The sequence below is a fragment of the Dermacentor variabilis genome, chromosome 5 (assembly GCF_050947875.1).
Source record: "Dermacentor variabilis isolate Ectoservices chromosome 5, ASM5094787v1, whole genome shotgun sequence".
Classification (NCBI taxonomy): Eukaryota; Metazoa; Arthropoda; class Arachnida; order Ixodida; family Ixodidae; genus Dermacentor; species Dermacentor variabilis.
In genome coordinates, this window is record NC_134572.1 from 40,868,073 (window position 1) to 40,880,670 (window position 12,598).

Sequence of the window (12,598 nt, forward strand, 5' to 3'; positions counted from 1 at the left end):
TGCTCCATGTAGTGGACATATCAAAGTGCCTGATTAGAACTTTAACATGAGGCATGTTTTCGTTGATTGAGAGAGAACGAGTCACACCTTTTTCTAAAATAGATGGAACAGAATTTTTGTTTTTGTTTGTTTGTTTGTTTGTGTTTGTTTGTTTTTCTGTTCACATTTCATTTGTCTGTGATAGTACTTGCGTTTTTTTTTTCTTTCTGCCTGTAGCTAGTTCTCACAACAACTCTTTTTTCTTTTTCTTTGCCAAGCACTCACCCGAAAGCATAGCTTGAAAGGTGCTCCTCCTGTTAAGGCCGCTGTATCAGGTATCTAACATGTTTCTAACACTTAATTATGCCTTGGCATTCTCTGTGCATGTGCATGCAGAAGAGTTCGCTCCTGCTCTTGTATTTCACGTCATAGTTACGGCAAGTACACCTAGCAACGTGCAATATGAAATTTATATTATTACACCTAATAAACACTATCCAAAAACATTTCTGCTTAAGCATGACATTTCCTACAAGGAAATGTGCTCCCTTGAACTATAATCCTGGTAGGAAAAGAAAGCAAAACCTCACGCTGTGGGAATTGAGCATGTGTATTATATTGTGGTGCATTTTCAAATTCATCAGACATGTAAATTCATGTAAATGATTTGTGTGCAGTGTGCACGTGGAAACAATGCCACTAAATGTATGTAGAAAATATGTAAATTACCTGTATCAAATGTAACTCTTATGTGCATGTCAAACATAAACGGGAGCAATGGCCCTCCTCCTAACTTAGTGATCTTGAGCTCACAATCCACTCTCTAAGAAATAAACTGACTTGTCAATAATTTCTTCAAAAATGCTACCTGCCAGGCATTCTGAAACTTTTTTGCTATTGCTTTTTTTTATTTGTGGCTATAATAAATTCGGGTGTTTTACTTTCAGTTCTATGGCAGAAATGTAAGTTATTGTTTAGAGTGCAAAGCTGCTACTAAGCTAGGACAAGAGTTAGCAGGATTGTTTTCGTATTGTGTTACTCTTCAGAAGCCTTTGCTTTAAAAATAAGAAAAGAAAATTTTTGCTTACCTTTCCAAATATATATGTCTTCATTAAGTTCTGCTGTTTGCTTCCTCAGTTGACACACCATCTCTCATTGTGTGATTTTATTATGGTCATTGCACAATGAAATTCATGCACAGTTTTGAGCTTTCTTTAGCATTAAACTTTGTATGCCATAACCTGCTTAGCTTTAACTCACACTTACTCTTTTTGTGTGCTGGATGTCTCAGTCCATCTTCCATTACTATGTAGGTATGGTTACATTATTCATTGGTGTGGCCACTGTCACATTTGCTAATGTCTTAGCCTTTCCTGGCCATTGATGAAATTGGACTCTTCAAGGACATGTTTCTTTCTGTCATTTGAAGAGAAAGGAAATGAAAATTGATTGCTACAAATAGGGCATTTGCGCTATTTTTACTGCCTAACACTGTTTATCGTGAGTGGTACGCAGCGTTGAGCACCAGCAATTCATTTTTTTCAAGCCTGCAGGAAAGGATATTAGTAGCTGTAAGTTTACTAAATGAGATTGTAATACAATAGGTGCCTGTGGACTGGAGAGAGGGTAACCATCAAGGACCAAAGCATTAAGTTTTATTCCATTTTGTTAAAGGAGATTGTCATTTCTGAATCAACCTGCTGTTGTTTGTCCGTGACACATTGTGTAGATGTGTAACTGTTGTCAGCCTTCTGGCTGCCTGGTTTGGAACAAAAGTATTGACGTTCTCTTTGAAGTAATTTTCCCCGACTTGTAACAAGAGTGGTGCATCGGCTGCAAATGCTTGAAGGGCACGTGGACAGGTCTTATTCCTAGACAGTTTCTTAAAATTATTCTGCTCCGTAAAGCAAATTTTAGGGCTGTTTTCTGAAAGAGGGCATGACTTCTGAGTGTCAAGGATGTTAAACGTTTTTTGTCATTTAAATATCTCTTACATGCATCATCTCCAATGTTGTAGTCTAACCGTTAGCATCATAGCGTGGTAGAAGCAGTGTGGGCTGTCGGAAGACACTGCTTCAGTAATGTGTTGTAATGGTTGTTTTGGCTATGACTACTAGCCATGTGTGATAATTGACAGGGTAGTGGTAACAATAGAATGTAACATATGTCCGACACATTTTTAGCATGCCAACAACAGACGTCTATATGTCCATGCCATGCCACATTATAACCAGTGTGTAATTCCCTTCCTTTTTATTTTTCCAAAACTATCTTGGAAAGGTGTGGGCTAAAAGTTGCGGTCTGCAGCTTGACAGAGGCCTAGAAAGCAGAGTACAGTGGTGGAACAGCTGTGCCAGTTGCACCAAACTGCGCCAAGAGCTGGCCTTAGCGCCAAGCCTGTGCCAAAGCATGCATAAGTGCAAAACCCTCCTTCCTTCGATGCTTCGCAGCTAGCAAAACTGAAATCAAAACCAACAGCCCTCTATCATCATCATCATCATCATCATAGAAGGAAGCAGAGGCCTATCCATAGTTTCTCATTAATAGTGAGAAACTCTATGGGCCTGTTAAAGTTGTCAAGCTTGTCATTCGCGATTTTTCTCTGATGGGTGTAGAATGTAGTGCCGCGGTACTGTTTTGCTGGCGCTTTATTTCGGTGTTCATTGAACCCATGTGGTATCGGGGAGTTTGCCGAAGGAGGATGTCACATCCTAGGATTAAAAGTAAGCTCTTTCAATGTTAGTGGATGATAGCGAGGCTCTGCAAAAGAGCCAATGCTGTCAGTCACATGTGGTGCATAGTTAATAATGGATTGATGAATGAGGTCGATTGTGGTACATGGCGAGATGTCACTTCTATGGATGTTGGTTGTTCGTTGACGCAAAGCTTTTGTCTAGTTTGGGTTGCTATGTTATTTCGACGAAATAGCTTCGCCAACGCTACCACAAATCCCTATTTGTGTCTCGCATATTTATGAGGCTAGCGCTATTTCTTTCTCTCTCTCTTCTTTTTGCAGCCCCTATTCAAGAACTCCCTAATGTGCATGGCGGACATTAGTATGTTGCATGATGTCATGTTCGGTGCACGCGTGCCTACTCAATTGGTTTTGTGGTGAGCCTTTGCGCGCAACCCATGACTGTTGCACTGTGTTGCATCCTGGGTTAATAAACACATGTTTGTTGACGACTTATCCGTGGCGCCTTCTCTGCGCCTTATCGACGAACCTGCCGTAGCGTTCTTTGTGCGTCGTGGTATGGAAGAGCGTCATGTCATTTACTGACTGCGCTTGCAGGGTAAGCCTCATGCAAACCCATCTCCACAACATATCGACTACATCAGTTCCAATTTGCATGGTATATGGTAAGCACACGTTCGTGGGACCCTGCGCCAAAAGTGCTTGCTGCTTCGCCAAATCGGCTTTGTGCCGGCCCTAGTACCTGCATCGAAAGGTGAAATGGCTGTTCCACCACTGAGATTACCATCATCATCATCATCATCAGCATCATCATCAGCATCATCATCATCAGCCTGGTTATGGTGATGATGATGATGATGATGATGATGGTAATTACCATATAAACTGGAATATAGATGGAGTGGGAAAATAGGCTGACTCCTCACCCTAAAAAAAATTAAAAAGGAAATCACCAAAATGCATTTACTTTCACAACGGCACTACAGCTGTGCAGCGAATTGACTGCTCAGTCGCTAGTAGTGAGTGCACTTGGAGCTCTCGCACGAAATTCACAAGTACGTCCTCAAGCTGTGGATGCACTGCACTACACCAACAAAATTACGTTTTACATGGGTTGTGCACTGACAGTTTTCATTTTTGTGCCTGGCAGTATTGCACTTTTTGTTTTCCAGAAACGCTAAGCTGGTTCTCAGCGGCCATGTTGCCATTTGCTTCAGTGAAGTCTACAACAGTTATCATGATCACCGCTGAAGAGTGCTCTGCACGCAGCTACTCATCACTCACTAGTCAAAATAATAATTTTTAAATCACACATGAGGTCTATCAGAAAGAAGCGCACTGTCAGGATGATGCAGTGACAAGAAAAACAATTTTTAAAATATGGGAGTGATTCATGTGTGGATATGAATACAGCTTCAGCTAGTGTTTGCTAAAATGCATGCAGTTGATTGCCACATGACAACTCGCATTCCGCTATAGGCTGCTATATAGGACAAAGGGTGAGTTTAGCCTACCTTTATCAAGAAAATATCTCAACCTATATCCCAGTTTATGCGGTACTACTACAAAGCATAGCTCGAAATAAAATCTTATGCTTTGGCATAAGTTCGCAATGTAATGTGGCCGAATTAGTGCATATGTACATCATAATATGACAAAAATTCAGTAGTACGACCAAAAAGAAAGCACTCGTACCTGTATTTTTTAGGAAACAGTGACTTATTGACGTAAATGTGTTTCACTGTGTGTATTTACTTAAGAATAAACAGAAGGTTGTACTAACATAGATGACTGTGATAATAGGTAACATGTGTGCTGCAGTTTCTTTGTTTTTATGTATGGCAACATCATGCAAACTTGAACTTGCATCAAAGTTCAGTCCTTGCACATTGTAAAATGAATGTACCAACACTTGGAAACATCACAGCAACAATGAACCAGAAATTCAATCCTTGTGGCTACAGGTTTGTGAGGCCTGGAGTTTAAAGGGGGGGACATTCAGATAGAACGGCCGAGTGCACGAACTCTCCTTATTTTAAACCTAATATTTCAAACTAGCACTTCATTTTTCTAATAATATTGAGGCACCAAAGTGACCGTGTTTGTTTGTGCAATCTTGTTTTGCTCTCATCTGTGGTAACTTTAGTCGCTTTGGTGTAGCCTTACTTCAGGTTATTTTTAATTTGTTTCTGTTGTAACAATCACTCTATGAAAGCATCTAACCTATCTCTTGCTTCCTTTCAACAGCCAATGCAGGAGCTGTGGATGAAGAGATGTTCATTAGATCATTTGAAGAAGTTCCAAAAACACAGGTAGGTCTGATGAAGTTTCCGAAATTTTTAAAACATGCTTGATTTGGCTTTTCAGCACCTTCTTTAGAGCTTGCAACATTGCATCATTGTGGGCAAATGCTCCAAGTGTTTTTAATCTTGATCGGTTAACACTTCTCTTTTTTTTCTACCAAGTGAGAAAAACTAAGTAACTCTCCAAACAAGACTGTTTAAATGTTACTCAACACTTCAGAGCCAGTCCACCTGATTCAGAGATCAATGGATCTTGCCTGTAAACCACAGGCATCCCATTTAGTTCACCAGAAATGTTCATGAAATGCTCTCAGAGCCTGTACTCTGTTTTATGGAGTACACCCACCTACACATTGTTTGGGATCAAGATAATGCGTGGCTAGACTCAACAGATAACACATCATCACTGCAGATATGTACCAGTGCTGCATTCCGAGCTTTTTTTTTTTATTATTATTATTGTCAGCTCTACTCTGCAAAGGAGCTGGAACACGAACTTACCAAGGTCAGGCAGGTTCTGTCTGATACAAATACTGACTGGGAGAGGAGAGTGGACGTGGTAAGTTCGTCACATCTTTCTCGACTCTATCGACACCTATCGCGTCTAGCTCGATGTTAGCAAATAGGACTGAACTTTTTATTCTCGTTGCATGCTTTCAGACTTGCCAAGACCTTGCAGATTGAGTTACTATAGCTACATAGTGGCTGCATAGCTGGGACATAATTTTTAATTCGCCACTTTTGGGGAACACTTTCACTTTTGCAGCTCATTGGGGCAGCAGGCATTCCGCGCAATGGCTTAGCCAATGAGCATCTGCCAAGAGTGGTATCCTTCAATTTGATTGGTCTAGTACATGGCCCCTGCATCACTGTGCTGCTGACAATGATGCCATAAGCCATCATAGAGCCTCTCCTGCCACATTCCAGTTGGCGTAGAATGCAGAAACATGTCTGTGTACTGAAATATTGGCACAAAGCAGAATGACTCTGCAGACCTACAGCACTGACCATATGAGCATGACATGACCCCTTTTTTGCTTAGTATACAAGCAAATCTGAGATTGTCAGTTACGCCACTTGTAAAATTCTGCTGTTGCTTTATTTATTTATTTTCATTGAAGTTCACACCTCATGGTTCCTAAAAATTGTAATTTGATTTGCACTGTAAATATTTTCATGGGATAAAATTCCCACATAGCATGTATTTGCATAACTTGCATTGTAAACAAGGAAAGCAGCCCAACAGCTTCCGCCACTATTGCTAAGTGAATGGTTACCAGCGTTCATTACATTGCTACTAGCTGTATTGTCTTCTTTTTTTCGACTCAGCGTTTTTAGCAGAATTGGCCAACTCTACAAATTTGTATTGGAATGATATCTGTAAAGAGAATTTAGCACAAATGAAAAAGGTTTCAAGAAATATCCTGCTTGTTTTGTGATGTGTTTAGACAAGCCTGACCACATACTTAAAGGTGATTTGGAAGTAATATTCATTTGCTCGCCTGAATTTATATTGCCCTGCTTTATACCCACACCCCTAAAGCGTGGCATTGAAAAGTTAAGATAATTGTGAGAATTCCTGCATAATCTTGTAACCTTATTGTTTAAATAACTTAAGCTTTGTCGAATGATTCATACTTCTTTGTAAACAATTTAATTGTGGGTTACTGTGACTTCTGCTTGGTGTGAAAATGCCTAAACTCTATGCTAATGGTTATTTCCTGCAATATGTTGTACACAATTACAGAAAACTGGAAATTCCTAGACACAACTTGAAATCGGATAGTGCAAAACAGATGTAATTGAATATAGCTGGAGGGTCCTTCGTCGTGCACTGGTCGTAAAAATAGGCTGATGATGATAGAAAAGCGGACGACTTAGATTACACTAGTGCTGGAGCAGTAAAAAGAACGGGCTTAGACAGGAATGAATGACACGACACAAGCGCTTCCAGTGCTTGTGTCATCCTGCCCATTCTTTTCTGTGCCTGTTTTTTGTGCTGTTACATCGAGAATGTGTTGTGTGTTGTCACTCTTCACTGCCGGGCTAACCATAGGCAGATGTTTGACACCTTTATCTTTGTTTCAGCTGCGGCACCTTCGCAGCCTACTGATAGCAGGTGCTGCTGAGTATGAGGAGCTCTACACCAGCTTGAGGCTTCTGGAGCCTCCATTCCAGGTTCTGGTTAAGGACTTAAGGTCACAAGTTGTTCGGGAAGCCTGCATCACTATAGCGTGAGTTACACACACTGCATTTTATCTCTCCCTTATTTCTTGTACGTCTCATGTTCGTGCTGGCCATTTCTTTGCTCTTTAACCTTGCCTTTGACATCAGAGTCAGAAGCAATTGACACTATACTTTTATTGAAAGCATGGCAAAATGTGCATTAACCATGCTCTGTACTTGTTGACAATAATGCCACCCGTGGCTTTCTGAGCGCTACTTTACTTCCACCTGATATCTTATTCCTTGGCATCGAGCACTGTAAATGTCTGTATGAAAGCATCTTTAAAAGCCTTTCATGTACATATACAAGCTTCAAGAGTGCACATAGCTTAGCTGCACTTTTATGCAGAATGCTGCTCTCTGTAGGTTAGCTCATTCGTAAATTTATGCTTCTGCATTGGGAAGACTAGTATAGTAAAACACTTGCAGTGTGCTGCTGACTTTATCATGTGTTTAATGCTGCTGGCAACACTGTCATAACAGGCGCACCAGACTTTAGAGTGCCTGATTTGTGTTGTCATATGCAATTGATCGTGTGCATGCCTTAAACGTGCCAATGCATTTGCACTGTGCCTTCTTTTTGTGTTGCTGTAAGATCACCCTGTAGCCATAGCCATGAATTTTCAGTTATTGTTTGGAATAAAACTCTCACTAAGTTCTGCCCTTTATTTATTATTTTTTTGCAGTTATTTATCCCAACAGTTGGGCCATAAACTCGACCACTTCTCAGAAGCAGTACTTCCAGCGCTCATCAACTTAATCCCCAATAGTGCCAAGATTATGTCTACGTCCGGCATTGTCACAGTGCGGTTCATCATACAGGTGAATTCACCTCCTTGGTTTGCACTTTCACTCTCACAGTATTACCAAATCTGTTACTCTTGAACTGTAGGCTTAATACTGTGCAGTCTTGGCACATTTGCTGAAAATTTTTTGTGACATTAATCAGTAGTCTTTTATTTACTATATAGGACAAGCAGAAAAACAGTTAGTTATTGTGTGCATTTAGTTGCTTATATAATGTTTCTGAGCAAGTAACTTAGCACAGTCAGCACTTGTTGATGGCCTCAGTGGAGGATCTAAAACAGGCTGCGTCATATGAAGCTCAAGTTTAAGGAAACGTCTTGTTATGGTTGTTCAGACATGTGCTTGCAATCGTGCGCTGGGGTGATTCTCTGAAGCTGCAAAGCCAGCTGTTGCAATCAGGTTCCTGTGTTCATGAGTTTGATGAATGCTCACGTGGTCAGTTAATATGTTGATGAAAGGAAGCTTGGTTGGTGGCCCCTAATTTGGCCCTCGCATAAAATTCTCCTCTGCTACTATTAATCTCTCCCACTTGCCGTGAATCTTGTGCGTATTACTGAGAGCCACTCTCTGTGTAGTGCTATTGTCACTGCAACTACTTTGAACTGTGTTGCACTGTATTTTGGGTGCACAACTTCCAACGAAAATGACTGTTCTGTATACTTTTGGCTTTCTTTTTAGCACACCCATGTTAGTCGGCTGATACCAGTGATCACAATGAACTTAAGTTCAAAGTCCAAGGACATCAGAAGGTGAGTAGATTTATTAGCGTAATTAAATATACAGTTAAACCTCGACATAACGAACTTCAATATAACAAAATTCTCGATATCATAAAGTATTTAACTCTTCATAACCTCTTGTTCATAGAACACCATGCAATGAGAACCTCAATGTAACGATGTGTGTATGCGATTTCAGTATAATGAAATTTCGCTTACGCAGCAAAGGAATGCCAAGACAATAAATGGAAACTTCCGCAGATGCAGTTGGTCAAATGATTGAATTACAAGCGGCTGCTTGCAAACACACCTCTCAAATTGCACGCGGCGTGCAGCAAGAGTGACCTCTGATGTGAAGCTGCATCATGTTCAGTATAAAGTCCAAGTGCGATAAGATCCTAATGCGCCCTGCGCACTTTGTGCTTCAGGTGTGACTAAAAGAGTTCGAGGGTGAGAAGGAAAGGTGGTGGCTTCATGTACGAGTGCCACCTTCCTGCGCGAGCAAAGGGAAAAGGGGGGAGGTGCAAGTTGGGTCATCGCGATTTCTGGTGCATCTCGGCCATGACTGCGCATGGCTGTAAGCGTGGCCGAGTGTGTTCGCAGCCGTGCACCCTGGTTTAGAGGTAATCTGCTGCATGTGCAAAGAGTGAGCATGCTGAGTCAGCATGGCATCTTGTAAGCGGTCTTCCCGTTCGTTTAGTATTGAAGGTTACGTAATCTGGAGTTTCGATGACTCGTTGGAGCTAGTGTCAGACACAGCATTCGCTCCCCACTGCCGGCACTTTTCATGATAGCATCGTCCCAGTGCAGGCAACGCTATCAGCCGTGGGGACAGAGAGCACGCGAGAGCGTAGCTGGCTTCGCTTAATTCGTACCACTTGTGTGATGATATCGCCGACGTTACATGAAACCGCACCATTCGTCGTCGAGCCCCAAATTAATCAAAATGCATTTTCTCATTCTAATCTCCTTTGCTCGATTGCCCGATAATTCTGAAAATTCTGCGGCCCCTTTCTTTGTAAGAAAAATCGATCGGCGGCTGTGCTTAATTGCAAAAAGGTTGAATTCCAGTACAATGAAACCTTGATATAACGAAGCAAATTGCTGATTTTACCTACTTTGTTATATGGAGGTTCAACTGTATTAGTAATTTGATGCTGGAGATTTATGCCTTAATAAAAACACTTTCTGAAATTTTTCCTTTATATAAAAACAATATTTTTGATGAGTTCACTGATACAGCATAGAAGACTGAATTTTGTTACTGGCAGGCTGCTTCGAGGAATAATTATAAGGAATAATAAGGGTATAATTATTCAAAGTGGAATAGAGCTCTTAAGGCATGCCATTTTCAGCACTAAATTTGCAGCATGCTCTTCCTGCGAGCTTTATTCTATCATTTCACATGTGCATAACAGTGCCTGAAAATGTGACATCAATACAAACTGTACTGTTGTTGCCGGTGATGTAACAAGATTTCCATGAATCTGTATTAGCATCCATAAGTAAACCATAGAATCTCTTCTGAACTCATCCGCTGCATTAAAGTCTTCCAAGTATTCAAAGTAGCATTATAGGCAGCTGGGGCTCTAATTGCAAATGATGTTTCAACAGGCCCGGCTCACCACCACACGGTGCTTGTGCACTTTCAGCATTGTCACGCTATTGTGTTCTGTGCAGGTCCTGCTTTGAGTTCCTCGACCAGCTGTTGCACACGTGGCCAACGCACACCCTGGAAAGGCACATCGCTATCCTGCAGGAGGCCATCAAGAAGGGAATCAGCGATGCTGACCCGGAAGCCCGTGCCTTTTCACGCAAGTGGGTGTGCTCAGCCTCTGCCTCGATCTTTCTTGTTTGTTTTGGCAGCTGTGAGGTTTCAAGATAGGTGGGTCTTTTGCAAGATTTGGCTCCTACTGTACGATTGCAAATGCACAATCCTACTGTTGCCGGCCAAGCATGGCAACTCGTCCTCGTGGAAACAAAGGGAGCAGTGGACATGCTTGCGCCAGTGGCACCTGTCCTCTGTTTTCTGGGAATTTAAAGCCATTTGAAAGAAATGTGGTAGTCATTAAGAATTCATTAGTTCAAGTTAATTAGTTTGAGAACTGTCATGAAGAGGCAGTAACAAACACATGCAGGCCTGATGTTGATTGAGCAAGAAATGCTTTGCACAGTTTCAATGTGCAAATTTTTAGCTTTTGGTAGTATAAATGATGCCATTTAGTTGAAATGTGTTCATGCTAGACATTTTTGACATCCTTGCCTTTTTGGCTTGATGTTTAATTGTATGCATGTTGCAGGTTTCATTTTGTATTTTCTTTTTGTAAGTGCTAGGCTGTGGTGCAGGTGAATTTTTGATTAAATATAACAGTAGTACTTTAATGTTTCCAGTAAGCATTGTTTGTTTAGAGACTACGTACACACGCACTAAAAATCTAGTTTGGAATCCCAAGTACTGGTATTTTCTCGTGACCTTTGATTTTCAGACCTGGTCATGACCTACACTTATATTATTTCTTGCAGTTGTCTTTTGGGCATTTGGAGCACTCTATGCACGTACCAACTCCTTCCTACTCAATCTTCGCAGGGCCTTCTGGGGCTTTGCGGACCACTTCAAGGAGCAGGCAGATGTGCTGCTCAACTCGCTGGACAGCAGCAAGCAGCGCATGTTGCAGGGCGAGCTGTGCATGAGCAACTCCTCAAGCAGCAACTCGCTGAACAATGCGCAAGCCAGGCCCCTTAAGCACTCAGTGTCCAGTCATGGATCCATGGAGAACCTCAGGTGCGGGACAGCTTTATTGAAGGAGGAACTTAGACATTTCTTAAAATTCCCTGCTCACTCCCGCTGTGGTAGCTCAATGGCTACAGCATTGTGCTGCCAAGCTCGAGGCTGTGAATTTCATCCAGGTCACCATGGCTGCATTCGGATGGGGGGCAACGCAATAATGCTCGTGTATTGTGCATTGAGTGCACCCAGGTGGCCAAAAGAACCTGGAGTCCTTCCCCCCCTACTGCTCTATGGCTTGTCCCATCATAAGATGATAGTTTTGGCATGTATAACCCCAGAATTTAACGTCCCCTCCTCGATGTCATGGTCAATGTGAATAATATATGGAACACCAGAATTGCACCAAATAGTTGCAGTCAAGGTGTATATATATATTGTGGGGATGCGCAACTCTCACGCGTCCCTTGATATGTCTTCCCGCACGGCGCGTCGCCTGTAATCTGGCTTCGCCGCGTGGCCTGGCGCTCGCGGCGGTCGGAGTGGTTGAGGCGCAGTACGAGAGAGGGCGCGAGTGTTGCGCTGCTGACGCCGCCGACAGGCAAGGTTACTTGGGCGCCGAAAGACAAGGCGCTTCCTCTTTGGTTCGGGGCAGCAAGCAGTGCGGACGTGCCGTGCCACGCGTGCACCGATCCAAGCTTCTGCGAGACCGTCTCGCATGGCCGCCTTCGAACGCACCACCATTCGCATGACCGTACGCGTGAACGACCAGGCGTTCGGATCCAGCATGGGGCGAACATATTCGCTCACTATCCGGTCGTGGTGAGTTGGACTTCTAGATTTGTCGCGCGCCCATCGACATGTTTTGGGGATAGCAACTCTGCTAGCAGGCATTGATTTATGAAAGGTGCAATAAATGCCCTTGTGATTGTTTGCACTACTGTGTTGTCGTTCCTTTGTCCCAACAGCACGGGAGGAGAACTCCACAATATATATATATATATATATATATATATATATATATATATATATATATATATATTCAAGTTGCAGGATATATAGTTGCAGTCAAGATGTACTAAAATTCATGACTGGTAAAGGATTAAATAAATAGCACTGACGGACAGAAAGGTAGATGAAACAC

At 42.1% G+C, this 12,598-nt stretch overlaps 1 protein-coding gene across 7 annotated transcripts in view; it reads left to right on the forward strand.

Annotated features, from left to right (window-relative positions):
• chb (CLIP-associating protein) overlaps positions 1-12,598 on the forward strand; it is a 217,110-nt gene that overhangs the window by 148,955 nt on the left and 55,557 nt on the right. For 5 of the 7 annotated variants that reach the window (XM_075692191.1, XM_075692195.1, XM_075692192.1 and 2 more), the window contains 8 exons: positions 258-314; positions 4,922-4,986; positions 5,444-5,536; positions 7,066-7,211; positions 7,890-8,025; positions 8,689-8,759; positions 10,410-10,547; positions 11,317-11,511. In XM_075692191.1, the coding sequence (XP_075548306.1) occupies positions 258-314; positions 4,922-4,986; positions 5,444-5,536; positions 7,066-7,211; positions 7,890-8,025; positions 8,689-8,759; positions 10,410-10,547; positions 11,317-11,511 (901 nt within the window). The remainder of the gene's footprint in view (positions 1-257; positions 315-4,921; positions 4,987-5,443; positions 5,537-7,065; positions 7,212-7,889; positions 8,026-8,688; positions 8,760-10,409; positions 10,548-11,316; positions 11,512-12,598) is intronic. The other 2 variants (XM_075692193.1, XM_075692194.1) reach the window with 1 other exon arrangement.